At 48.9% G+C, this 27,200-nt stretch overlaps 1 protein-coding gene across 10 annotated transcripts; it reads left to right on the top strand.

Annotated features, from left to right (window-relative positions):
• The first annotated feature begins 57 nt into the window (after window positions 1–57).
• Window positions 58–23,222, top strand: btbd8 (BTB domain containing 8). Of its 10 annotated transcripts, none has more exons than XR_014124644.1 (20): window positions 58–1,398; window positions 1,562–1,725; window positions 2,584–2,763; window positions 4,775–4,908; window positions 5,264–5,381; window positions 6,716–6,805; window positions 8,052–8,132; window positions 8,283–8,379; window positions 10,000–10,088; window positions 12,004–12,106; window positions 12,830–13,012; window positions 13,318–13,488; window positions 14,397–14,526; window positions 15,755–15,816; window positions 16,361–16,991; window positions 17,847–17,934; window positions 18,144–18,268; window positions 18,406–20,196; window positions 21,403–21,969; window positions 22,273–22,412. XR_014124644.1 is itself a non-coding variant. In XM_081718224.1 (20 exons), exons 2-19 carry the CDS (start codon window positions 1,622–1,624, stop codon window positions 21,453–21,455), a joined length of 4,230 nt encoding a protein of 1,409 aa, XP_081574350.1. In that variant the 5' UTR covers window positions 58–1,398; window positions 1,562–1,621; the 3' UTR covers window positions 21,456–21,475; window positions 22,273–22,411. The 10 variants fall into 10 exon arrangements, 9 of the variants coding, with proteins under 9 accessions (XP_081574350.1, XP_081574349.1, XP_081574348.1 ...); XM_081718224.1 differs by having other exon boundaries at window positions 21,403–21,475; window positions 22,273–22,411; XM_081718223.1 differs by having other exon boundaries at window positions 21,403–21,475; window positions 21,760–22,375.
• Window positions 23,223–27,200: the final 3,978 nt, after the last annotated feature.

The raw sequence follows: 27,200 nt of genomic DNA, 5'->3' as shown, positions 1-27,200 counted from the left end.
TCATTCAGCTTCACTTTTAAAAAGTGTTGGGATGGAAAGACCAGCCACTCACGTCACACTCACGTCACACTCACGTCACTCTCATTGCGATGTTGTAAGTGCTAGCCATCTATTTTTATTGACTTGACCCCAAAACACTTCAGTGTTATTAACTAGTAGAGTCCCTTATCATCAACTGACTAACTTAAAAGGACACATCAAATCTGATTCCCGAGTAAATACATGGATTTTTTTCCTAGAAACACCTCCTGTAGGTATATAGTACACAGCTCATCTTTTACTGAGCACAGTTGGTGTTTGCTATCCTCGAACACTGCTCCTTTTCCCATCTCAGCACAGGATTGGGTAGTAGACCAATCTCAGCCCAGCCATTTCCTGTGCCAGCTCAACACGCATGGCTACCCCACTCCCATGCTGATGTCACTGTAGCGTTGAAAATTGTCCGGCACCCACATAACATCTAATCAGTGGTCCTGTGGTCAGAAACGGACCATTGGTGAAGAGACTAGACACCTTCTAAGGAACTATTGTGTATTCACATAGATGGGATACTGTAATTGTACACCTATAAAATACACATCTATAATACATGGTTACCTAATAAAGCAACTACTGTGTGTAGTTACAAAGTGGTTGTTTCCATTTAAAAAAATTAAATAAAATGTGGTTCATGAGTAAAATCAATTGCAGGCCACTATACGTGTTGTGTAGTTAACAAATATGACCACAAGAGGGCAGTGCTCTTCATTACAAGTCCAGTGGCTTCCAGCGCTGTCTTAGAAATCAAAATTACAGGCCACTCATGTGGATCGTCCTTTCCTGGGTTATTATAGAGCAATGCTACAGTGGGAATTTTTTTTTTATTAAGGGTCACTAAGATAGTATTTGACACATAGCGAGATTTTAGTTCAGGCGCAGATCTCCAGCCATGAGGACGCCGTGCTCGATGTGGAAGGAAGCGCCGAGTCGTGTCCACGTGTCTTGCAGGTCAGCGCTTTGTGTTCCGCACGCAGAGGTGAAAGCAGACGCGTTTGCGCGATGGAAGCGACAGTAACGTGCACCTTTCGCCGTGATTTTTAAAAGTGCAACCGCTGTGTGGTTTAAAGACCGCCGACGCTAGCATCTCCGCGTGTAACGAAGGTTTGTCAGCAGCAGTAGTGTGGAGATCGCGGTGCAACACGCCCAGTCTCCTCCTTCACTGCACTGGAGCTGTAGTCTGGGAGAGCTGGCGCTGCCGGGTTCGTCAGCAGTGGCACGGGGCCTTTCCCAAAGGTAACGTTACCAAGCAAAGTTTCGACCTTTGTTTTTCTGTCCTGCAGCTACAGTCCATGCGTGAAACCGATCGGGTTACAGCTCTAGCTGGTTTTCCTTCCGTGGCAGCTTTCGCTCATCATAAATGTGAGTATTTGAGCATTAATTTCAGCATAATCGGGCTGTGGGTTTGCAAATGCGTAAACGGCGTCGTATCCAAATGCGGCAGTGAGTTTGACATCTTTTGGTTTGAGAAATATTAAAAAGCAAAGCAAGCACGACTCGTGTTTTTTTGTCCCCTGTTCCTCAGCAGAACCCACGAGATGCCGTAAGAGCTCCCGCGTCGCCGCGTGCGGTACGGTAGGCGGCGATGCTCTCCGCGGAGGCGGCGCGAGAGCTCCGAGCCAAAGAGCGCAAATGCAAGTCCACCCTACGGGCGCGCCTCGCGACGGCGCTATCTGCAGACCTGAACAGGTGCGCGATCTGGTACCTGTTAGCTGGACTTCACCTTGATGCCTGCAGTAAAGGCTACTGAATCAGACCCATGCGTCAGATCTTAATAATGCAACTAGGATTTTTTTCTTGGGCTTTTGAATTGGGTCGCCTTATGTTCATATATGAATATCTTACAGTTTAATCTCGGACATGATTAGGAAAATAAACCATAACACATGTAACTATGTATTAGTATGTATGCGTCATATACCGTCATGTGTGCAATGAAATGAGCGTACGCGCGCTCCTTCGCGAACCTCGGAGCGTGCGTAACTGGAGTAACTTTGGGAGCGTGGTGGGTCACGCTCGAGTTCCACTTGACCCACTTGCCCGTCACTGTGGAGACAGGGGCGCGCGGGCGGCGGTTTCCACGGCAGCGGTCACAGTACCTTCTGCTCAGAGAAGTCTCATCGGCCCGCGCGCAGATGGACGCGTCAGTGCGACGTGAAGCGGATGAGGCTTCGCTCACGCGCGTTGTTGTACTGCGTAGTACTCTCGCTCTCTAAAACGTGAGGCGTGTGTGTGTTGAACGGGGCATGAAATGGGAGTCGTGTTTCTGAATTTGATGCAGCGTGTTCAATTTAGTGACGCAGAGATGGTCCGATGCTTTTTAAGTCATGGCGACCTGTTTTCAACACCTGGGCCGTTGCATCACCGTTGGTAGACAGGCAGACTGACTGACACTTTACTGACCGATTTCACTGATCCATGAGTAGAAATCGGGTACTGCAGTATTTACAATAATCTAGAATGCACCGATAGCAAGCGGACCACAAAACACACATACGTACGGCGTAGACTTGCATACATAAAGGGTTCGTGTCCCGCGTGTTTCAGACTGCTGCAGGATGAGCAGGAGGTGGACGTGACCCTGTGTGGGAGTTCCGGGCTTCGCCTCCCAGTGCACAGGGCGGTTCTCCTGGCCCGGGCTCCCCACCTGCTCCGGGGCGCCGCATCGGCTGCTTCCGTCATCCACCTGCAGGGGGCGGACTCCACGGCTCTCAAAGAGCTCATCCGGTATGTATCGCAATATGTCTCGTCCGCACGACGCACTCAGGCATCGTGTTTCTTTTATTTATTTCAACTGATTTGAAAACGGTCCATATTTATGTAGCGCATTTTACTGTAAGTCTCAAATTTGTCACACAGAAATAATAATTAAAAAAATCTAAGTTAAGAATAGCAGACAAAGTTTATCCGAAAGGTTGCATGAAAATGTAAAAATGACCTCAGAAGGTTCAGCAGCTGCCTAAATAGGCCTGTCTGTTTTCTCCTGCATTGTCACTGGATGACCAAACGAGGGCGCCGTGTCAGCAGTAGGGTTTTCCGCGTTCAGTTTTTTCTGTGGTTTCCCTTCAGCAAAATCTGGAGCTGTGATGAATTTGCCACGAGCACAAAAGAGTCCTGTTTACCGGTCACGATGGGTTTACCAAGCACGGTACAGGGTTCCTGCTGGTGTGGGGTGGGGAGGTCTTTCCTCCTGATGGCGATTGTGTTTACACCAGTCATTGCTACACACGGCCTTCTCTCCTACATTCGTGTGTTCATCTCTCCTGTGTCTCTCGCCTGTCCCCTGTCTTCATATATGTGCGTGCACTGGTTTGTCTCTGAGGCCCTCGACACATGTCTCGGTATGTTAGGGGCTGGATAGTGTGGTAGATCTTTCCACTAGATTGTGTGTGTGTGTGATATATATAATTAGTGCTATTGAGAACGTGCGGAGTGTTGGAAGTCCTTCCTTAGTAGTTTATAACAATTTACAAGCTTATGGATACTGTATTAAAACACTTGACACTGTAGTTGAACTTCAAGTGTTACAGTGTTGTTAGAACAAAATGTGATGCATCAAATGTCACATTTGAGGTGAAAATTGCTGCAATGTTAAACACATTGCCTACCCCTGTACTTTGTAACCAAACCTCTGATAGTCTTTCTCTCTCTCTCTCTCTCACATACACACACACACACACACACACACGATCTTTCTGCCTCTGTTACTGTGTGTGTTGTTCCTGAAACATTGCTCTGTGTCCCTGAACACTCCTTAAAATAACATCACCTTGGAGACGGCCCACGGTGAGCTTGCACAGCTACGATGCAGAACACACACACAGAGCGCCAAGCATTTCATGTTTTACCTGCCCTGAGACTAAATTTGTTGTTAAATCATGGTGAATCATGATACTTTAAAACCGTTGTCTTGATTTTTTCCTTCAAAGTTCCAAGATGATTTTGGGTTGTTGTGAGAAAGCAGTGTTTTGAAAACTCCAGCCAGACTGCGGTTGACTGAGTGCTGATTGGTTACTTGTCAAGGGGCTTCCTGTTCGATCCATTTCTGTAGGGTTGAGCATTCAGTCCTGTGACTGTAAAGCTGTCACAGAAACAGAAGCTGCAGGGAATTGTGGGTATGTCGTATCAGCAGTTTCCTGTCACGATATGCGTTGTATCGTGGGATCAGAGTGCAGCTGCGTAATGTGGGTGGGACATGACGCTGGTTAAAAAAAAACAAAACGGAATGATGCATAAGAACACACTTCCGAAGGATGTCACTTTAATAAAGCTCTACCTTTAACGGCTTTTACCTCTAATAAATCGCACATCTTTTAATGAGTCTCATGTCTTTACCATTTAATGAGCCTTGTATCTTTTACTTAATGATTGAATGAAATTTGTCCTTATCATTTAATAAACTTCATGTCTTTATTTTTATTGAACCTCCTGTGTTTATCATTTAATGAACCTTGTGTCTTTACCTTTAATGACCACGCAGAGAGGAGCAGATAGCAGGAGGATGGGGTCAAGGGGCTTTAACGAACCTCATGTCTTTTAACTCGAGTGAGTTTGTGAATGTAGTTTACGATGAAACCTCCAGCGACCTCCTGCAGTAGTGGCAGGGGCTCCGAGCTCCTGAGTTCCTCCTTTTCAGGAGCACCCTGTCCTCCTGCTACCTGCTCCTCTCTGCGTGCAGTTCTACAGGGCTGGCAAACCCTTGCTGAACAGGTCTCCTCTAATACTTCTGACACCACAGGAGAGTGTACACAGAGGACCAGCGTCCCGGGAAGATGAACGGTGCCGCTAGTGGAGCGGAGGGCAACTCGGCCCTCCTCAACGGCTCTCTGGCGGAGGTGGAGGAGGAGGAGCCACACGTCAGCTCGGATCCAGGTGGGACGAGGGAGGATTTCCACAGCGGCAGGGTGTAATTATCGAGGTCTCGTGATCTCCAGGAAAGTCTGAACGTTTACTGCCGTCTTCACAATCCCTAATGAATGCGGCAGCTAGCGTCTCTGCTAACCACCGGCTGCTAACAGCCGTAGCTCGGTCAGTTGTGCTGTCTGCTGCACACGCCCACAGCAGGCTTAGGAATGTCTGCGAATATAGACGTTTTTATCATTCCTGCTGTTCAAGTGCTCAAGCCATTTATTCGTAATGCTCTCTCTCTCTCTTTTTGTTCATCCTTCTCTCTGTTTGTCCTCCTTCTCTCTCTCTCTCTCTTTCTCTGCGTGCTCCGCCTCCCCAGACACTCTGCCCTTAGAGCCAGCCTCTGGCCTCGGTGCTGACCTTTTGGCCTTGTATGAAAGAGGTGAAGCGACTGACATCAGCATCCAGGTGGGGGACCGAGTCTTCTCTGCTCACAGGTAACCTCCCAGGTGGGGGCGGGGCCTCCCCGTCACATTCCAGGAGTCTTAAACTCCTTCACCATTTCAGACTGAGCGGCTTGGCTGTAATTCCTGTTCCCTTACGGTGTTTTCATCCGGACGGTTATCGGTACGGACTGTGCTGCGCTGTCGTTTAACTTGCGCTGCCTTGTCTTCTTGACATTATCCTGCTGCATACTCAATAATGTGAAGCACTGCAGAGGTTACCGACGTTATGTCCTGTGCGTAACTATGGCAACAGGGTTCTTCTGAGAGCACCTCCTCTCTTCCTCTCTCTTCTCTGCTGATCTCCTCTCTGAGCTCCTGTCATGGGGGCACTGAGGGGGTGTGTGTGTGTGTGTGTGTGTGTGTGTGTGTGGAGGCGCACGTGGAAACAAACGCCGTACTTCTCAACCAGAGCTAATGCCTGCATGACCTCCCACACACTCGTACCACAATCCACCACACACACACACACACACACACACACAGGTTTCTTTCCCTGAAGAGGCTGAAGAATACGCAAACTATTAGACTTTTAATTTTTAATGTGCACGATGTGCAGCACTGTGTGAATTACCTGAATCAGAGTTTGACTCTGACTCTTTTGGGCGAGTTTGACTCTGGGTTAGAGTGCGACTCTGACTCTGGGTGTCTGCACTGCTGCAGTGGATTCTGCAGTGGAATTAATTCTGCATGATCACATTTGCACATTGTTTGCTCAGGAATAACGAGATTACAGAATCAAATATGTCTTGCGGAGGTTATAGAATGTTATAGAAATTTTCCCCCCGGCATCCGTCACAAACCACCTGCTGTAAGAAGGTTTTTTATTATTTGTTTAATCTGTTTTCAGGCAATCATTCCTCCCGAGGGCTGTAATTTACCCTGTGTGCGCACACACACACACACACACACACACACACAAAAATAGGCAGCCAAAAATACGTTTATTTTTAGATCAAATATGACTAAGAGGAGGTGAGAAGGAAAGCAGAGGAGAATGGAAGTGTGTAATCAGGCAAGATCTAAAAATGCGCAGGACTGACAGCCGCGCCCCTCAGCTGTGTCAGGATGGCCGTCCAGTTCTGCCTGTTGGGCAGAAGAAAAAGCAGGTTGTTCTTCAGTGTTTTATAACCGTTCTGCACTGAGAGAGGAGCTAGAGTCTTTTAGCTGGTCGGCCTGTCAGTCACTAACCAGGATGCACTTACACACTGCTGTCACTCCAGGGGCTGATTCACAAATGTAATGTGAATTGAGTGTGACGGATCAATCTGACCTTTCTCTCTCTCTCTCTCTGTGTGTGTGTGTGTGCGCGTGCGTCTCTCCTCCAGGTCCATCCTTTGTGCTCGCTCTCAGTACTTCCGAGCTATGCTGTGCGGCAGTTGGATGGAGAGCTCACACCAGTGCATCACCCTACAGGGGTATGTAAATAAACCCCACCCCCTATCACAGGCACTCCCTGTGCTTCATGCTCCTAAACTGAGTCCTACTGAATCAGACACTACACTAGGAAAACAATCGCTCCAAAACATTTTATGGGAAAAATGCCACAAAAAACACGACACCCCCCACACAGCTTTAGTGTCGGTGCAAACAACTGACCCTCCCACGAGCACTGAGAACAAGGCCCACATGTAAATCTAATCATAGTTTTCTGAGGGAAGGTTTTTAATGCCACAGTTGGGACTGGATGTTTAGACTGTGTAAAACAATAGCAGCACATCTGGTCCTGAGCAGCCCAGTGTAATAGCAGCTGCGTGGCCTCTAGGGGGCGCTGTAAGGAGCCCAGCCTTCCTCCCCTTTCCTGCTGGTTAGCATGTTCTCATATTTCTGCATTCCAGTTGGTGTTTGGTAACTAAACCTGGTCTGGTCGAATCTCAGTGCAGCTTACTGGTCATAAATTATTCATGCACTAGTCTGTTTTGTAAAGCGGACAAACAGATCTCTCTCTCTCCATCTGTCTGCGTGCGTGTGTGCGCGTGCACGCGCGCGTGTGTGTGTGCATGAGGTTTCAAATGCCAGAGACAGCGTGAGAGAGGGAGTATTTCAGCACGCTACCATTCAGTAAATTTCAGATCGTTTTAATATACTGTCATCTGTTTTGTGCTGTTTGTGCAAATGGCCGCACAGACACAGACAGCAGACAGGACCTTCCTCCTTGTCATGAGTCCTAGCATGTGCAGTCTTTAAATGTAAAATAAGTGGTGGGACAGTGTTGTTCCCGCATATTCAACAAAAGACACGCTTGTGATTGAAAACACTTCTGTCTGTTGAGGCATAAAACCTCCGCGGTGGTGTGTAGGAGTTAAATACCAGGCCAGCGTGCCTGGATGATCTGGTAGTTCCAAAACCCCATATGAGCTCACTTAAAGTTCTCCTCAACCAAGACGTTGTGTTCTAATTTAATTCACAACCAGGCTTGGCTTCATTTTAGTTTGGGTTTTTCATTTTTTATTCATTTTTTAAGGCATTTACAAACCTGAATACTAACGGGAATTATCTTTCAAGCATATGTAGAAAAATGCTGTTGAGAGAAAATGTTAACGGGATGTTAACAGGATTTTACACGAACACCTTCTACAAAGAACTGATAGAATGACTGCATGTTCACTATAGGATTTTTTGTGTGTGTGTGTGTGTGTGTGTTATTACACACGTACATTTCAGACTGGGCCCAGATGAGATGGAAATTCTTCTGTATTTCATTTATGGTGCCGTGCTGGATCTCCCACCAGGAACTAATGTGAGGTACAGTCAGACACCCACCCACCCCACCCACCCTTCACCTTCAGCATCAGCGATGGCACCTTTGATGACGTCGATGATGCCACATGTCAAGTAACTTGTGATGTCAGAAATCGCATGTCAGACGTGTGACATATCCCGTGTTCACCTCAGTCAGGCGGTGTTGGCGGCAGACATGCTGGGTCTGGACGGACTGAAGGATGTGGCAGAGATGGTCCTGACCAGAGATTACTGCCGATTCTTCCCGAAGGTGAGCTCCGAGGAGCGTTCTCCTCCGTGTTCCTTGCAGTGACGTGTCCGGCACCTCCTCCTGGTCTGCCACGACTGTGCACATTGGCCCGACAAAAACGTGCAAATCCCGGCCGCTGGAATCCTCCCTCGCAATGTGACGTGCGAGTTTAAGTGTCAGAGTACTGAAGACCCAGAACGGCTCTCTCGCTTATTAAGATTCAAAGTTTGGAGTGTTGAATTTGAAACCTAAAAATCCTGGCTGGCAGTGGCACCTTGCTAGAGGTCTGTGTCTAACTGAAACCATCCTGTAAGACCCCTACAGTCTGCTCATATTCTGGGTCTGAACTGGTGGTCCAGACTGACTCGGATGGCCACGCACTGTTAGTCATGTCATGTGTCGTATATATGGGTGACGCGTCATCTTCGGTTATTGCCGTTAACTGTTGTGCTGTTTCTTGTCATCTTTTTTCCTCACTTGTCGTCGCGCGTGCGCTGGTCTTGGTTCGCCTTCTCTGTCGTCTTGCTGCTGTACAGTCTCTTGTACGTCCCTCATCTCAAGTTTGACAAGTTTGGTTTGCTGTGCAAAAAAGAAAAAAAAAGAAAAAGTGAACCAATCTCCAAATTCCTGACACGTCCTGTGCTGTTGTAGTTTTGTTCGCTTGTCTCCTGGAGGAACTGCAATGCGTGATTCTCTCTCTCTCTCTCTCTCTCTCTGTCTCTGTCTCTGTCTCTGTCTCTTGGTATCTCTGACAAGCACTGCAGAACCCGAGCTCCGTCTGTCTCTGCATAGGCACGCTTTCTGTCCTGGGTCCAGACACGGGTCTGGACACAGTTCATGTTTAGAATTCTTCATGCATTGATCCAAACGGGTCTGCTTTGGTCCCTCCTGCTTCTCAGTGGAGTTAGCTCTACTCGGGATGCGGACCTGCGTGTGTCTTATCTGTGTTGCCAGTCTCAGGTTTTAACTCTCTGTAAAGTGAGCGTTGTTGCCGGTTTGCGTTTGAGCGCCGTGTTCTCTGCGTTCAGCTGAAGGCGGCCCTGCTAACTTTTCCGCTGTCTCACCCGCTCTGTTCCTCTGTCATCATATTCTCTCCTCTTTTCTCTTTCATGCCCCCCCCCCCCCCCCCCCGGTCCCCTCTTATCTCTCCTCATTTTCGCTCCCCTCGGTACCACGTGCGGGACCTCCCCTCCTCATCACTCCTTTTTTGCTTTAGCAGGCCGAGGTTCGGACCCCAGTCGTGCACCGCTGGGAGAGATCTGGCTTGGAGTCAGCTGGGATAACTCTGGGAACGTACTGGGCACGTTGGCTGGTTTTCAAAACCCAAGCCATTATGACACCAGCACTGCGGCCGTGGTTAGAACAGCAGTTTGGACACCTTCGCTAATGCTGACTGACTCTGATGGAGCCATACATCTAGAGTACATCAGTCCCTTGTTACTTTAGCATCTACGTGGTGTTTAGATGTAGCTGAATGCGCAGGCAGAAGCTGCCACTCCACAGCGCCCCCTGTTAGTCCCAGCCTGTTTGTTTTTGCATCATGGCATGCCCTAGCAGACTCTTTGCAGGAGAAGCACGGGAGGAAGGGGGGCACAAATTTAACAAGTTTGAGCTGCAATGCGTCTTTTCTTCTCCTTGCAGCCTGTTGAGGGGGTTCAGAAGTCTGTTCTCGAGTGTCTCGCCATCAGCCACTCCATAAGGCTGGAATCTCTGTACAGCTCCTGCGTCCGGTGAGTCTGCGCTCCTAGAAATGTCGCCGAGAGGCACAGTAACTGTTGATTCCCGTTGGCCCGGCTGGATGGACTACGGCTCTGTCGGTTTGGTGTTTCTACAGGGAACCTGGTTCATCTCGGCACTGCGTCCTGCAGGATTTACCTCTGTGCAGAGTTCAGACAGAGTGAAACTGTGTGGACTTGCTCATATTGTGGGTTAGACCAGCGTGTCTCAACCCCGCCCAACACTTCTGAACCAAACCAGTCAGAAGCCTGAACACCTAGTGCAGGTGAACCCGCTGGGTTGGAGTGGGAATGTGGACATGCTCATGCTTTATGCTTACTGGTTAGTATATTTTGGAGGCAAAAAATTCCAAAATTGTTATTATTAGAGATATTAGAGGCCTGATGGAAGATGAATCATATGCTGCTCAGGCCTTTCTATCCGCCACCTGTACCAGTTTTGAAGTCCAACATAAGAATCAAACTACAGTAATTTAGACAGCGCTTGCTTTATTGGTTCATATGATTCATGTCATGTATTGACAGGGCTTCCAGTGATGCTTATGAATAAGTCCCTGAAACTTTAATATCAGACAATTATTTTGGCCCGACAAAATATTGGTGGATCCCTAGTATTGCATTCCTCTGTATCTGCTCCTAGTTTTTAGATGAACCATTAAAGCATTGTAGATTCACGCTATGGCAAAACCAGTTAAAGGAATGGGGATGATGCTTCGTCCAAGCCGCAGCCCAATGGTGGTTGTGTACGTGATGGCTTTCTGCTCACTGGTGTGGATACTGTGTAGAACAGGTTTTGTTCTGGTGTCACTGACCTGTATAATACCGCTGTTGGATTCTGTGGCACTGCACTGTTACGTGATACTGCAGCAAGCCATCTCCAAGAAGCCTTAAAGTAGGTCAGTTTTCCTTTAATGTGTGTGTGTGTGTGTGTGTGTGTGTGTGTGTGTGTGTGTGTGTGTGTGCGCTCATGTTCAGTTAAGTGTGTGTGTGTGTGTGTGTGTGTCAAACCAAAGAGTTGCAGTATTATGAACTATACTTAGATCCTAAAGCTTAGTTTAAATAGTTTGTCCTGCTCTTTGAGCTGATCTCAGAACAGCTGAGATGGTCTGATGGTACACTTGCTCTGGCCTTGGCCCTGCTCCACAGCTGGTCCTAGACCAGCAGAACGGTGTTCACAAGAACCAATGGAGCGGTATAGCGCAGGACGCAGGGGCGGGAGAGTTTATAAACACACTGTGCTTGAATACCATCTTCATCACAACGCTCACAGTACCATCATCATCACTGTCGTCATCTTCATCACTGCACTCAGTACTGCTTCTTGTCTTCTCTCTCATGTCAGGAGTTTAATGGAGCTCTTAGATGAGGTAGTAGGCTACCTACAGCTGACTCAGCTTGGACTCTCTCCCTCTCTTTTTATTAATGGAACAAGAGAGAAATAAAAACACCTCGTGCTGTATGAATGGACAGAGAAGTCTCAGTGGAGCTGCTGTTTGTGCCATAACATTTTTTTCCCCAACTGCTCATTGGCTGATGGACCGTTACCTTGGAGACAACCACAGAGCTGTGATTGGAGCATGTGAGGCAGATCAGTTGCCTTTCTCTGGTTCACCATTGCAACAACACTGTGCAGGAGCAGCATTTAGTAGAATGTAAATCCCTTTCATATCCAAGTATTTTTCAAGTATTTATGAGCTAAATTCTAAAACAGTGTGAATATAATTCAACTAGAACGAGGGTAATGGGACGATAAATTGGGAGAGAAATCGGATCTAAAACTGAGTGGGAATAAAAACACAGTGTCTAAGCAGGACCCAAGTAAGACCATGGTCACACCGGACAGAGGTGTGAGGTGGTTCTATCAAACCCAATGAAATCTGTCGATTCGTGTGTGTGTGTGTGTTTGCAGGTGGGTGGCTGAGCATTTTGTGAAGTGCTGGTCAGAGAGAAGCTTCGCTCTCCTTCCTCCTGAGCTGCAGAGGAACTGTCTGAGCGCCGTCACCAAAGCCCTGGTTTGTCTCTCTCACAAACAAGCTTGTCCAGTGTCCACTCTTTGTCTTTTTTTTCCACCCACAGGACAGGAAGTCATTAGCAGGCCGGTCTGTCGTCCACGTGACCAGGCCAAGCTGTGTCCTTTTTTGCTGTTGCCAGTTAGAGGCCTTGCCGTGCACACAGTCATTACGGGCTCTAATGCAGTTTGTGGATGTCCGTGCAGCTGGAAAACGGACAGCACCTGACCTTTCCAGTCACAGCCTGGCTGCTTCCCACACACTCACACACGCACACACGGTTCCTCTGTCAGACCCGTGTGAGCTGTTGTCAGTCTGCTTCATGCCTCAGAAGCAGTGATGTGGAGGAGATGGGATTATGTCAGGAAGTGTCCACTCATGTTATCATGGTCATTACACGCAGCCTTTACTTACCCAAGACATACAGGAGTGTGTGTTCGCTAGAAGAGAGAAAAAGGGTGTGTGTGTATGTGACAGAAAGGAGGGTGTGCATGTGTGTCTGATGTTTTCAGGCTGTCTCTGCCGTGGGTAGGAGTGTGAGATGTGTGTGTCCAGATTAAGTGAGACGGCACAGAAATATTCTTGGAGGACAGAACCGCTCTCAGAGATCCACACAGTCCTGGGAGCTGTTCTCGTCTCACGACTGTTCTTTGAGCTGTTCTGATGCTCTGTTGCAAACAGAATGAGGTGACTGTGTGTGTGTGTGTGTGTGTGTGTGTGTTGCAGACGGTGCAGAATGTGGTGACTGTGCTATGTGGCACTGAACAGCTCATTGGCAGTTTGCCAGAGGTGAAGTGGGCCAAACAGAACCTCAGTCTGGCCACCGAACTGCAGGAAGAGTGTCTGAAAACCATCGTCACACACCTGCCCCGGGTCATACACACCTCTGCCTTCCACAGCCTCCGCAGGGTATACACACACACACACACACACACACACACACACACACACACACACACACACACACACACAATATCATCCCCATGCACACAAATGATGTTTTGCATGTACATACCTACTCTGAGTTATACATGTGACTGCCTTTCACAACTTATATAGGGTAGAATCTCATGTCTGACTGATGGGCTCTAGAGGGAGAGGATTTGAACACTGAGGCGCACACACACACACACACACACGTACCTCCAGTAGATCTGTAGATACGCAGCAACACACACACACATCTGTAACCGTGGTGTGGTTGGGTTTCTTAGAGGGAGGAGTTCACACGTGACCCTACCCTTCTGAGGAAGTTGTGTGTCGCTGTGCGGGAGGGCGTTACCGTGGAGAACTGCTGTGAGCTCTTCACAGCCGTTGACCAGCTGGGCGGCCACTCGGACTTACTGCCAGCAGAAGCAGCCAATCAGGAGCAGGAGGACATGGAGGTAAACAATGAAACTGCAAGTCAATGAGAAGCGTGTATTGAATAGTAACTAAAGTTAATCCTGTTAGAGTCCCTCTTACGCAGCTTGACCTCTCTGAGTGGGAGCATAGGCTCTAAAACAAAAGAAGAAATAATTTTGTTTAGGCTTAAATTTGAATGTTTCCCCTCATTGGTGCCTGTGCGGAATGGGAGCTGTTAAAGGAAAACGAGACTCCATCATGTTATAAATGCTGAGGGATGTTGCGAACTCTGAAATGGATTAGAGTTTCTAGGGTGATGGTACAAGCCGAGAGTGTTTTCTTCGGATCCTGGGAGTTAAGCTCTGGTTGAGGCCGGAACTAGACTACAGTAAAGTGACGCTACTAACAGGAACAGCCGTGGTGAATAAGCCCTTACCAGAGGCTCCCCTCTTCCTCTCCCCTCCCCCTCCCTGGGGGAACAGTGTAGTGGATTAGCCTGAGGAGGCCCCTGAGACATTTCGGGTGTGACCGCAAGACTCTCAGAACGGCGGGAAAGAGAAACGACACAGAGAGCAGCAGACAAAAGCGGGCAGTGGGCCTTTTAACCCAGACCTCCAGCCGTGGACGCGAGGGCACAGGCGGGGCTCGGCCAGTGACGTCACCAGCACTGCAGCTCTGGGGGATTCTGGGAGGGGCGCGGGGACGGGAGCAAGGGCGGGTTGCCACGGCGACCAGCCTCTGAAGCAGCTGCACGTTCATTCCTGTTTTCATGCTGTTATTTCTCTCCCCTCCCTCATCCTCCTTCCCTCTCTCTCTCTCTCTCTCTCGCGTCTCTCTCTCTCTCTCTCTCTCTCTCTCTCTCTCTCTCTCTCTCTCTCTCTCACACACACACTCTGTCTTTTCTCTTTCACTCTCTGTCTCTCCCACACCCTCCCTGGCCGCGGCGAAGCCGTTCGGACGCGAGGTGCGGCTCCTGCACGCCAAGCTCTGGACATTTCTGCTACAGTCCTTATTTGCAGTGCGGCACACGCGAGGATGGCAAACGCTACCGCCCAGACACCGGGAACGCATCCTCACAGGTGAGGAGGGGAGAGGAGAGATGAGGGGAGAGGAGCAGAGGGGAAGAGAGGAGAGACATATGAGAAGACGGGTTAATGGAGTGAAGGATGATTGATAGAGAGAAGAGAAGGGGAAGAGCAGTGAAAGAGAGGCATTGGCTTTTTTCCTATTCAGCTTGGAATAGAAAGCCTGCAGAGAGAGTGTGTGTGTGTGTGTGTGTGTGTGTGTGTGTGTGTGTGTGTGTGTGTGTGTGTGTGTGTGTGTGTGCGTGTGTGTGTGTGCGCGCGCGCGCGCACGCACGTCTGTGGGTTCTGTAGTCACGATGAAGTGCTATCTCTCCATCAGCCTCTAAAATAGACGCTGCTAGATAGCATGTCTCTCTCTCATGGCTGTCTAAAGGCCATTCATGTGTGCCGGCTGGCTGCGGGTGTGTGTGTGTGTGTGTGTGTGCGCGCACGCACGTCTGTGGGTTCTGTAGTCACGATGAAGTGCTATCTCTCCATCAGCCTCTAAAATAGACGCTGCTAGATAGCATGTCTCTCTCTCATGGCTGTCTAAAGGCCATTCATGTGTGCCGGCTGGCTGCGGTGTGTGTGTGTGTGTGTGTGTGTGTGTGTGTGTGTGTGTGTGTGTGTGTGTGTCTGTGTGTCTGTGTGTGTGTGTGTGTGTCACTGCTCTCTCATTCACATTTCTACCGCAGCCTGTCGTGGTTTCGTGGAGGTATCCGTAAGGCCAGCCGTCGTTTGGTTTGTGTGAAGAGGGCTTCAACCAGACCAGCTCATGCTTCAAGGCATCAGTAAATGGATGATGCTTTTTGTATTGTATTGAGTTCCTCTGCCCGCTGCTCCTACACACTGTGGAACTTGCAGTGGGAGACCAGCAGAGTAGCTCCTAAATATATGTTGGCATGCAGGCAGAATACACCATCACAAATGCACGCGTGCCCACACGCACAGGCATGGTGCGTGGGGGCTTGGCTGTGGTGCAGTGTTTCTGTTCGTGACCGTGAGTCTCTGCCATGGGAGCTGAACTCTTCAGCCTCTAGACAATGAAAGGGAGAGGCGTTGCCAGCACACGGGACGGGCCGTCCAGAACCATTCCAGTTATAATCATGGGCTTTGGGAAAAGCCATCAAGTTAGTTCGTCTAACTGCTGCTAACTGGTGTGTGTGGGTGTGTGTGTGTGGGTGTGGGTGTGTGTAATATTGATGTCTTATGTGCATGTTCTTTTCTGTCTCCCTAATGAAAGCAACTCTAGATACAGGCGACTGCCGGAGGCTCAGTAAAAAGCCTGTCCTCAGCAGCTCTCAGGTAACCCCGCCTCCTCTTCCTCCTCCTGTCCGCCTGCTGTGTGTGTCATGATGAGAGAACATCCCCTTCAATATAAATGCTGAACAAACGGACCAGGGCAGAGCTATCGGTGCACTACTGGTGGGTGGGGGGTGTCTATAGTTACGGCAACCTCTCTGGCGCTCACAGGAAGATGTTTGAGGCAGACTGGTCCTTTTCTCCTTCTACCTCGCCGCATGTCTCTGCTGGCCAGTTATTGGCGTCCAGGATTCCTTTATTTGACAGAGATTGCCAATCTGTCCACTTACAGAGCTCCAGATAGACCTGCCCGTTGCTGTGATCTATACAAAGACCTGAGAAGTAGTAACATTGACCCAGGCTGTGAACTAAACACATTGTTTACGGATCTGCAAAGAAACAACAATCACAAGGCTCTGTTGCAGTTGTTTACAGATTTGACTAGGTCTTCCAGCACCCTAAAGACGATCACTTTTGTTCACTTTGTTTTTCATTCCTTTGTGTTTCCCTTCTTTCTTTTTCTTTCTGTCTGTCTCTTTTCTCGCAGAGGTCTGGGAAATGTCCTCCCAGTTTATCGTCTCCGTGTGACAGCCCTCCTGCTCTCCAGCCCGCTAAGGTCCCTCGGCCCCTGCGACCCCCCGGTGGAAACCCTGCAGCTGCGTCGGGCACCATGAAGTCTGACGGTCTGGGTCCGACGGCACACGCACCCTCTGCCACGAAGACCAAACCCCCCAGCAATGAGCCACAGCCCTGCAGCAAGGCTAGGCCGGCTGCTGGCGCAACCAACAGGAAATCGCCATCCGCCAATAAAGCCGTCGTGAACGGTAGCGCAGACTCTGTGACCCGGAGGGAAGACTCCTTCGCTAACGGACCTCGGAGCTCAGCCCCGGGTAAAGCAACGGCGGACAAGAGGCCCGTACTGGGGGCCCGGCCCAGGGCCTCCACCGCCGGGTCGGGTGGGTCGGCGGGGAAACCCACCAAGGCTGCAACATCAGGGAAGGACTTGACTCAGGGCCCCCACTGCAACAGCCCTGTGAATGCCCCCCGGGCTCAGACCACGCCCTCCAGCAGCATTGGGAACGCCCCCCGGGCTCAGACCACGCCCTCCACGTCGGGCAGCGCCTCCCCAGACAGCAGCACGAGCAGTCCACGGAACAGCGGCCATGTTGCCTCTGCAGGTCTGATCACACCCACAGCCGTCGCCCATCGGAAATGCCCACCCACTGTGCCAGGGACTTGTGCCAGCACCTAAACGTTACCCTAGAAACCTCCCGGGGCCCCTGGGGGGTACAGCTGGCTGGCAGTGTGTGCTGTGTTGGCAGAGAGAGAGGCAGGAGGGAGGCCGACTTGGGTCACGCTCGTTAGCAGGGGAAGAGTGAACGTTTGTGCGACAGAAGATGGAGTAGCTGGGACTCAGCCCAGCACCAGATGGGGTGTGACATGTTCCACACCCCATCTGGGGGGGGGGGGAGACCAGTAATGGTCATTCTCAGTGAAAAGAGCGTCAGTCACTCCCCGTCCCAAGAGAAAGCAGATAAATAACGGCTGTAAAAGGAGAGAGAATGCCAAGGGCAGAACATGAAAACGGAGCAAAAGTTGGAATGGGTGTGAACGGCTAAACTGAACTGTGGGAGGGTGTATAACTCTGTGTTCTCTTCTCTCGGCCGCTGCGTCTTTTTCTGCAGAGTTCACGGCCGTGTGCGTACGGGCGTGTGAGATTCTCTGACGAGAAGAGTAGGATTTAGCACGATGCCTCGTCTGACTTGCGCTGACGTTGATTAACGTTCTCCCATATAACCAGCACAGTGGTGTTAGTGTTGGAAAGCATGTCAATCGGTGTCATTATTTTGGTGCTGCTGGGATGTAGTAGTGTACTTTTGTACACTCTTCCTGAAATAGCACTTTGTAAGTTATAAAACAGGATTTTGTAAATGGTCCTGCCAAAAAGATATAAACATAAGTTATGGTTCCCATAGTTACAATTGATATGAACTGTTTAAAACCTAATAAGCTTCTCTCTCTCTGATTTCTAGCTCTCAGGCCAAAATCCCAAACCAAGTCAACAACAAAATCCCCACTGACCAAAACTGTCCAGAAACCCAACACAGACAAGACTAACAGGTGAGCACAGCTAAACGTAGCTTTAGACCTTTAAAGGGACATGGCTCCCCCTGCTGTTGATGGATCTGAATTGCAGAATGTTTAGTGCACTATTTCTGACTTCTTCTGACTCTAGCTTTTGACTTTTTTTTTTTTTTTTCCTCCATTCGTGCAGAGATGTATGGTTAACTTCCCTGTCTTTCTGTGCCTGTCGCCCATGTCTTTCCCAGCCCCACACACAAGGCGAGTAGGACCAGGACCACGGCGGGTAACAGAGCGGGCCTCGGTAGCCCTGCAGTGACCCGTACAGAGCTGAAGAGAGGCCTGCCTGGGGCGACCCCTCCTCAGACCCACGGTAGGACCACACCTCTGTGAGGTGCTCGGGATGCCGCGATGGGACTTTTTGGGGGTTGTTTGTGTATGTGTGTATTATGTTGTTGTTGTTGTTGATGATGATGATTATCACCTTGATGTGTGTGCGTATGCGAATAGCTTCATCTAGACTGAGCTCCGGCCTGAGTTCCAGGAAGCCTGCGTCTCCCAGAAAAGAGGAGCCAAAAGATGGTGCCAAGAAACCAGCCAAACCCAGCGCAGAATCCAAACAGAACACCAAAGCAGCAAAACCCACGCCGGCGTCTCCTAAACCACCTCCCGCCGCTGCAAACAAAGCCAGCCTTAAGCAGAAGCCTCCGGAAACTCCAGCCGCAAAATGTCCCGGCAAGTCTGTGAGCCCATCCAAGCACCCCTCGCCCATGGGGTCCAGAAAGTCAGCCACACCGGTCAAGGAGACTCAGAACACCGCAAACCCCAAACACAATTCCTCCAAAATGGCAACCCAGCAGGCAAACGACACCACCGAGGAAATAAAGGATCAGGTGACAGGGCAGAAAGTGAGGTCACCTCAAAACGAGAGCGACACACTTCCTGCCGGAGCAGCCTACTCAGACCAGCCCAATGCTGTGATCAAGACTGTGGCGCAGTCCTCCAGGGAGTGTTCCACCGCTAACAAAAGCAGCGATCCCCCAGTTAAGCGCAGCAGTGCAGCGAAGGCGGCAGAGCAGACTGGCGTGAGCGAGGGGACCGCGGGGACAGCGAGCCGAGCCACGCCCGGACATGCTCCTTCTGCTTGTCTCGGCTCTGGAGCCGCTCAGGCCGTCGGATCGCCGGGCCCGCCGCGAGACCAGGACCTCCCTCCGGACCTCCCCCCAGACACGCCCGGCAGCTTGGGCAGCTTGGGCAGCACGGATACTCCCCTGGAGGAGACGTGGGGCAGCGTCCACGCCCAGGCCAGCCCCGAGTCAGAGAGCGTCAGCGCCACCACGTCCTCGGACGACATCAAGCCCCGCTCAGAGGACTACGACGCGGGGGGCTCGCAGGATGATGACTGCTGCTCCCACGAGCGCGGCGCGTCCAAGTGCGGGACTATGCGCTGCCCGGACTTCCTAGGGAGGAGCAGCAGTGACACCAGCACGCCCGAGGAGCTGAAGATGGGCGAGGGCGGAGCCGGGCTGCGCGTGGAGGTGCGGCTCCGGGGCCGGGAGGCGGAGACTACCAGCGAGGAGGAGGCGGCGAGGCGCAGGCCGCCGTCCTGGCTGAGGCAGGACGGGGCTCCAGCAAAAGGGGAGGGGGATGCCGTGGCGACGGATGCCGCGGCGACGGATGCGAAGCTCCTCTCCTCCGAGGAGGAAGACGAGGAGGAGGAGGAGGAGGAGGACTCCGAGGACGAGAGGTCTGAAGTGGAGGTCCTTCCTGGTGGCATCGTGCCCCCTCAGGCTGAACCGTCACTCCAGTTCCAGGGCATCATCAACCCGGCGTTCGAGGACGGCGTCGACCAAGAGAACGAGCCTCGGGATTACACGGCCGCTTCCGGGTTCCGCCGGTCCGTCCTGCTCTCCGTGGACGAGTGCGAGGAGCTGGGGTCCGAAGAGGGAAGTGCTCAGGACCCCCTGCACCGGGCCAGCTGCCCGCGCTCCCCCTCGGACGAGGAGCCCGCCCGTGACCTCCAGGGGGCGGGGCCTAAACCTGCAGCTTTCTTCCCGGAGGGCCAGGGATCTCAGAAGGAGGGCCATGCGTGCGATGAGCCTGGCACCGCCCACCCGGACGCGCACACGAGCGAGGCTTCCTCCCAGGACCGGCCCTGTCACCTGAACCTACGGCTGGCTGAGCGTTACGGCAGCACGCCGTCCCAGCACGCGGACAGCAGGAGGGCAGACCTGCGGCTGGACTTACCTGAGCCGCAGGTAAGCGCCACCTCCCCTCCGCACCCTGCCCTGTCCACAGCAGGTAATGTATAATATAAGAGCTACACCCTCTGTGGGCGCCAGCCCACAAATGCTCCACCCACACCCTGCAACCATGACAACGGCTGTGCATAGAATTGCCAGTCTCCTTTGCAAAAACACAATCATCTGCTCGAAAATTCAGCGTAGTTAGAAGATAACTCTGTAGGAGGCTTTCATCTGCTGCAGCTACGCCAGAGTCCTACACATGTTAGAATGTTCCTGGTTCTTTACTTTCCGCCAAACATCGAGGTGTCGTGCTATCTGAAAAGTTCTCTAGTCAGATGCCGGTCACTTTGACAACCAAGCTACCTTCACGCTGTGGTGCCCTCAGAGCGTTTACAAACAGCAACGATATGATGAAGAAGCAGTTTTTGGACATCTTGGGTGTAAATGAGGGAGGTCATCTGCGTCATCAGCAGTAGTTGCGCCACTGCGCGTTGACACGAGGCCTTTCCAGTAAGGCATGCGATTATTTCATGTTTTTAGGCTCTGTTTTTTGTTTCTTTGGTGTGATGCATAAAGCGATTAATTTCAAGACATTGCAAAGCCATTCTATTAAATTATTTTTGTATATTTATTTGACATGTTTATGCAAAATACAAGCATTCATTCCTCTAAACTAAATTACGTGTGTGTGTGTGTGTGTGTGTGTGTGTGTGTGTGTGTGTGTGTAATATAAAAATTACACATGCGCACGCGTGCGCGCACACACACACACCCCCATACATGTGTATACACACACACACACACACACACACACACACACACACCCCATACATACAAACACACCGGAAGGTCTAGCAGAAATCATTCCGTGACTTTCTTTGATAACTCCTGTGCCAGCCTGAGTGGCCTACTGTCGCCATAGCGACTCTCCGTGGTTCCGATCATCTGTAGACCAAGCCAGGAACTCTTGCATGCTGACTCTGGCTGTCATTGTTGTTTTGTGTTTATTTTAACCTGCCATCAATGTTCATTTGGTTCTGTGTTTGTGGGTTTTTGTTCATTTGTGTATTTCCTTTGGCTTATTTCCATTACAGCACGTTGCTGTTAGTAGGAAACTGTTGTCATAAACTGCAGGTGTGCCTTTTTCTTTCTTCAGTAGTGTGTAGTATCTGTAGGTTTATCTGTATAGTCTGTGTTTTGTTTTCAGAAAAACGGTCCTGACATGTCTCTCTTTTTGTTCACACTCTTGTTTTAATTACAGCCTCCGATGAGCTGGTTTGCTTACAGTTAGTACCGCCACAGGCGCACGGATAGCCAAATAAACACATTGAATGGTCAGTAGTCTTTTGCCAGCATGCTTCTCATATCTGCAGTAACTGGGAGTGTAACTAAAGAAGTAGACAACTGTTAGTGTGCATCTAATGTAAAAAAAAAAAATGCACCACCCACAAGTTGCGCTACTGGATTCTGTTTCTTTGTGGTTATATAGACCTAAAGACATTGATCAATTTTGCACAGATCTGGATTACAGTGATATCGTCACGTGTCTGAACGAAACTGAGTCATGCACACAGACGCTAGCAAAAGCAAGGTTGTTTTTTGTTTTGTTTTTTCTCAGTTTGTTTTTGTTTGAGAGGCTGTGGATAAAAGAGACACATTCCACACAGGCTTCTTCTCTCTGTGCATCACCGTTACGGCAGCTGTGTCTCCTCATCTGAGTCCAGACCTGTTCAGCGCAGGTCTTTGGCCCAGTTTATCTGCACAACTGCAAGCCACAAGTCATTTAATCACTTCAAGTCTTGATTAAATGACTGTGGGGGAAGACAAAGTAAGAAAACCTTGTACAAATATGAGTCATTAGGCCTTATATCCGTGATTAGGCTATATATAGTACTGGGCTATTTTGAGCCAGTTTTAAGCAGCCTGTTACCTAGATTCTGAAGGACACAGTTGCACTAGGGGTGAAACTCCAGTCTGAAAACACACCACACAATGCATGTTTAAAAAAATGTTTGTTTTTTTTTGCTTTCCTTTATGTATGTTGTTAAAGAAAATGAAAAAAAAAGAAAAGCCCAAAAAATGTGTGGCCACAAACACATGGTCATTGTGCAGTATTGTCAATTGCTTTTAGGGGACTTTGATGGTTGTGACAGATTGGATCAAAGCTGCACACGTGACCGCCGCCTGTCTAAAGTGCTGTCCCCCATATACGAGATGGACGTGGGAGAGGCGTATGAGCAAAGCTTGGATGTGGGCGGGGCCAACGTCGGGTGCCAAGACGAAGCAGGGAGGGAAATCGAGGAGGTGGAGGGTGTGGAAGACGAGAGCAGCAAGTTTGCGGAGCGGGACTGGAGCTTACTCCGACAGCTCCTCACAGACCAGGAGTCCAGCCTGGGCATCATCAGCTCGGTCCCCGAGGACTTGAATCTCGCCCAGTACCTGATCAAGCAGACCCTGTCCTTGTGCCGGGACTGTGCAGACAAGCGGGACGCACCACCTCCGGAGAAGGAGAACTTCAAGAGGTGGGCGGAGCTTATCTCTCCCCTGGAGGATTCGACCACGAGCATCACTGTGACCAGTTTCTCTCCGGAGGACGCTGCCTCTCCCCAGGGAGAGTGGACCATAGTGGAGCTGGAGACACATCACTGACGCAGGGACCAGGGACAAGCCTGAATCGTAGATGTTCTTTTATCCCAGTCTTTAGGTACATTGTTCTCTCCTTCCCTCCATGTTGACATCTGGACTCTTTTTAAGGGCCTTTGGGGGGGGGGGGGGGGTCTATTTTGGCTGCAAACAAGGTCGACTTGTTTTGTCTGAAGTTACGTCATACCTGTTTCTCTTCAGAGCTACGTCGTTGCGGATTGGATTGATGGACTTGATGCAGTTTATTTGCATGTGGACATTTTTGTATAAGTTATACTGTTTACTTGGTGTTGCTTCAATCTTTGTAGAAAACCAAAAAAATGCTCTTTTCTCTTTCTGTCTTAAATGATGGTTAGACGGTGACTTTGAACTCAGCACTGGAAGTAAGTGGTGGTTTACATTCATTGTACTTAACAGAATAAAATGTGTATGGTTGCACATTTCTCTGATGTGGTCTTTTGCTTTGCTGTTATAGGTTATAATAAACTGAATGATTACACTCTGAATATGGCAGCCCTGAATCCTCAGAAAGACAGAATGCTGTCATGTGGTTTACAACAATTGCTGCTTTCAAAATAAGGGATGCCATATATGTAATTAATCCCATTTTTAAATGTTAATATATTCAATAGATTTCAGTTTATTCCAGCTCAGTTTGAGTAACCTAAGAGGTCAACACTGTGATCATATAGTCATTCAGTTCAGGGATTATTGCAGTTTTTTTTTTGTTCTGTTGTTCACAATGTAAATACACTTGCTCTAAATGATTCTAATCCTTTATAACAGGCATTGTCCAAGGTTGTGACAGGAATCAAATAAATATAGCTACTAGATACCATGTATTTTTACAGAGAGAGAAAGTTTTAATTATGTAACGTTTTTCTGGCTCGGGTTGGCAATTTAAATTTATAGATTTAATTTTTATATAAGCTTAACTCATTGTAATCAGTAAATATTTGCTCAGTTAAATTTTCTGTAGCAGTCAAACAAAAATGTGTGCTTATTTTAGCTGCTTATTTCAGATATTATTAAATATCCTTTCCAAAGATAAAACAAAGCGAGTAACCGAACAAAGCCTTCGCCACCTCCCAGCTTCTCAAAACAACGGAGGTGAGTGAGTGCTATGAGAGCGGGTGTAAATTGGTGATGGAGGATGACAGCAGGCAAGACTTTTAAAGCCATGTCTACAAGCATATTTTCAGACAAGAATGTATTAAGAATTTAGCTACAGTTCACAAATGACCATCAAAACTCAAAATGTAAAAGAAAATACAGAAGCCATATAATCCCATGTATTAACCTGACCGCACAAACAACCAAGATGTCGTAGGCTGACTTTTAAAAAGTAACCAAAGAGTTAACAGAAATAAAGTCGACTCATGTCTAATCAGCCACATCTAATATTTAATATTATCACAAATCATCTGAATGGTGTGTGAGGTCCTCATCGATCGTAGCCTGTACTTTAAACACTAGTTAAAGCTCGATCTAGCTAAGATAGCTAACAATATTTCCCTCAAATGTGCTGAATTATCAACCTGCCTTTTTTGCTTACTTAAAATAAACACCCGCATTTTACAGTGAAAATAACAACTTAATGTAGATTTATAGAGTGACTCATGTTGTCTTTCCATTAGTTAGGCTAACCGGTGTAAAATGTTCAGTAAAATGTAAGCGCCTAGTGTTAGCTAACCTTGCTAATAGTTATAAACTCACACTTGGAGTAAGTTAGCTGCTTCTTTACTGTAGCTAACAAAGTCACGTAGTAAATGACAAAGCGATCTGGATAAGAGCGTCTGCTCAATGTAACGTGTTTATTACTGTTGTTTTTGAAATATTTAAATTCGTCTTGAACGGCATCTTACTAGCTAACGTTAGTAAATGAACGTTAAAGAAACGTTAGTTATCTTAGGTTACCTAGGTAACTAGGATAGCTAGCGCTGCTTATGACTTTCGTGGTTCTGGCTGTATTTCTGTCTAGCTAGCGGATATTTGTTTCACCAGGCAGTCCAACTAATTGGCCACGATGCCTCTAAACGACCGAAATAACCGCCTGGACATGAGTGCTGAGCGTAGAGCGTGTTATAGTGTAGGCCACACGGACTCCAGAGCTGATATTCGCTCGGCCACCTCGGACCCGGAGCCTCAAGGATGCCTTGGCTCTAAACAGGTATGTTAAAAACCAAGGCTACGTAGGGGGATTGATGCACAGCCGGGACAAAGTCGTGTCCAGTAGTACCACCAAGTGGAGAGTGACTTGAGTGAGTACCAGTACACACAGACGGTACTGGCAAGATGATTAAAAAAAAAAAAACTTTTGCATTCAAATCCTATTATGTCTGTGGTTCCACAGCCAAGTACAGTGCACCACTGCACTACACATTATCATCTGGCCTTAGGAGTGAGCTGATTGGGTATGTTTTTTTCTTGACAGGCACATCAGGTTCGGACCCTTAGCCAAAAGGAGTTGGAGATAAAAACCGCTCAGCTGAGGAGGAAACCCGGCACCTTGGAGGAAGAGAAAGCATCTCTTATGCTGGAAAACAGAGGTCTCATTAGCCAGTTAGAGGCTCTACACCTTGAGCTGGCTGGCTCCAAAACCAAAGTACTCTCCTGTTCCAAGAGCCACTTCTGAACGTGAGATATTTTTTCCCCATTCTCCTGCTGTGTATATAAAAGCTGTCTTTGCTAGGTGTGTGGGTTAGGCTCCACGCGTGGACCCGAAACATCCAGTGTGGCTGCGATGAAGGAGGAGGTCGAGACTCTAAGGCTGTCACACAGGTCAGGGTTGTAGAGAGCAAATGTTAGTTAGATATGTGTATTTGATTATTTCCAATTCTCTCAAGCGCACATGTTTCCTGCAATACAGAGATGTGGACATGCATCTGAAGGAGACACACGGATCTCTGGCCGTGAGGAACACGTCGGTGGGTCAGTTAAAGGAGGAGCTGAAAGGGTTAAAGGCTGTCGTAGATAAACAGACCTGCAGGTAGTCCCAGTGACGTGCTTCGAGCATGAAATCTGACTGACAATGTCTACTGGTAAAATGTCTGAATATAGATAGATAGACGGATAGTTTGGTGAAAAAGAAAGAAAGAAGTAATACTGCAATTAATTCTAACACTGAAACATAGAACTAAACAGATCTATGTTTCAGATGTGTATGTGTGTGTGTGTGTGTGTGTGTGTGTGTGTGTGTGTGTGTGTGTGTATATATATATATATACACATACACACACACACACACACATGGATTGTAAGTTGGAAGAGTGAAAAAAAGGTGTTCAATACATTTCCTTGAGGTAGTTCACAACAGTTGTGCCTGGCAGGAGAAACAGAATTAAAAACTGAGCTTTCATTCAGAAACATTATTTTTCAGCTACTAGCAATAATGTTTCTTTCGAAAGTGTCGCACATCACAGAGACGAAGCAATCCAGGTAGCAACGAAACGGACAGAAGCCCTACAGGAGTTAAAAGTGAGCTTGTCTGACGAGATCAGAAATGTGGGTGCAGCCTTGAATCCCCTACCAAAATCCCTCATAACGCGACGCAGTGATGCAGTGTCAGGGTGGACTGCGCCGTTGTAGCTGTTTTTTCTTTTTCCCTCAGTTGACGGACCGCGAGGCCCAAGTGAAGAAGAGCTTGGTCCAGTGTGACAAAGAAAAAGCTGAACTAGAGAAGAAGTGTTTACAGTTAGAACACGAAGGAGACGAGAGGAGGAGAATTATTAGGTCAGTGCAGTCCAGACTATGAGAAACCAGGTCCTTCAAGATAAACATCTCAGGAAGTTATTTTCTTCCAGGGAGCCGAAGAAGGACCCGGCGCGCGTGCCAGCTCTGACCACGCCAGCCGCCACGGCCCGCTCCCTCCTGAAGGAGGCGCTCCACTGGAACGCGGATCTCCGGCGTCACCTGGGCGAGGCGGAGGCGGCCGCCAGGGAGGTGGAGGTCCTAAGGAAGGAGAGCACGGACCTGCGGCTCCAGGGTGGCGAGCGGGAGGAGCGGTTGGAGGAATGCCTCAGGGAGGTGGCGCAGTGCAGGGCTGAACTGGCCAGCCTGGAATCCATCCACGACCTGCTGCACCTGCGGGAGGTAACACACCTGCTCCACCTTTTCTAAGGACACAACCTGTCTTACTGGGTTTAGATTTAAATAAAGTTTTACTATTTTACTTGTTAACTCCAAGGAAACATAGACAGTTCCACATGTCCATTCCTTACTCTTCTAACCTTACATGTAGTAAGCACGCCGTATAAATACTGCACAATATGCCTTAACAAACATGGAATGACTGGTAAAATATCAGAAAAATATTTTGAATAATAAGCAATTTCTTATTATTCAGCATTGTTGTTGACACACCATAAGTGTGTGTATGGGGGGGTGGGAGCATGCGTGCGTGTGTGTGTGTGTTAG

The sequence above is a fragment of the Electrophorus electricus genome, chromosome 7, assembly GCF_041902795.1.
Source record: "Electrophorus electricus isolate QZ-2024a chromosome 7, ASM4190279v1, whole genome shotgun sequence".
Lineage (NCBI taxonomy): Eukaryota > Metazoa > Chordata > Actinopteri > Gymnotiformes > Gymnotidae > Electrophorus > Electrophorus electricus.
Note: the sequence above shows the minus strand (reverse complement) of the source record. Positions and strands in the feature narration are given on the sequence as shown.

Excerpts from the sequence above, each read along its gene's own strand:
- btbd8 (XM_035523927.2), top strand. The coding sequence starts at position 1,622 with ATGCTCTCCGCGGAGGCGGCGCGAGAGCTCCGAGCCAAAGAGCGCAAA. Across the intron at positions 8,133-8,282 it reads CCACCAGGAACTAATGTGAG|TCAGGCGGTGTTGGCGGCAG; the intron begins GTACAGTCAGAC and ends TGTTCACCTCAG. Across the intron at positions 8,380-9,999 it reads ACTGCCGATTCTTCCCGAAG|CCTGTTGAGGGGGTTCAGAA; the intron begins GTGAGCTCCGAG and ends TTCTCCTTGCAG.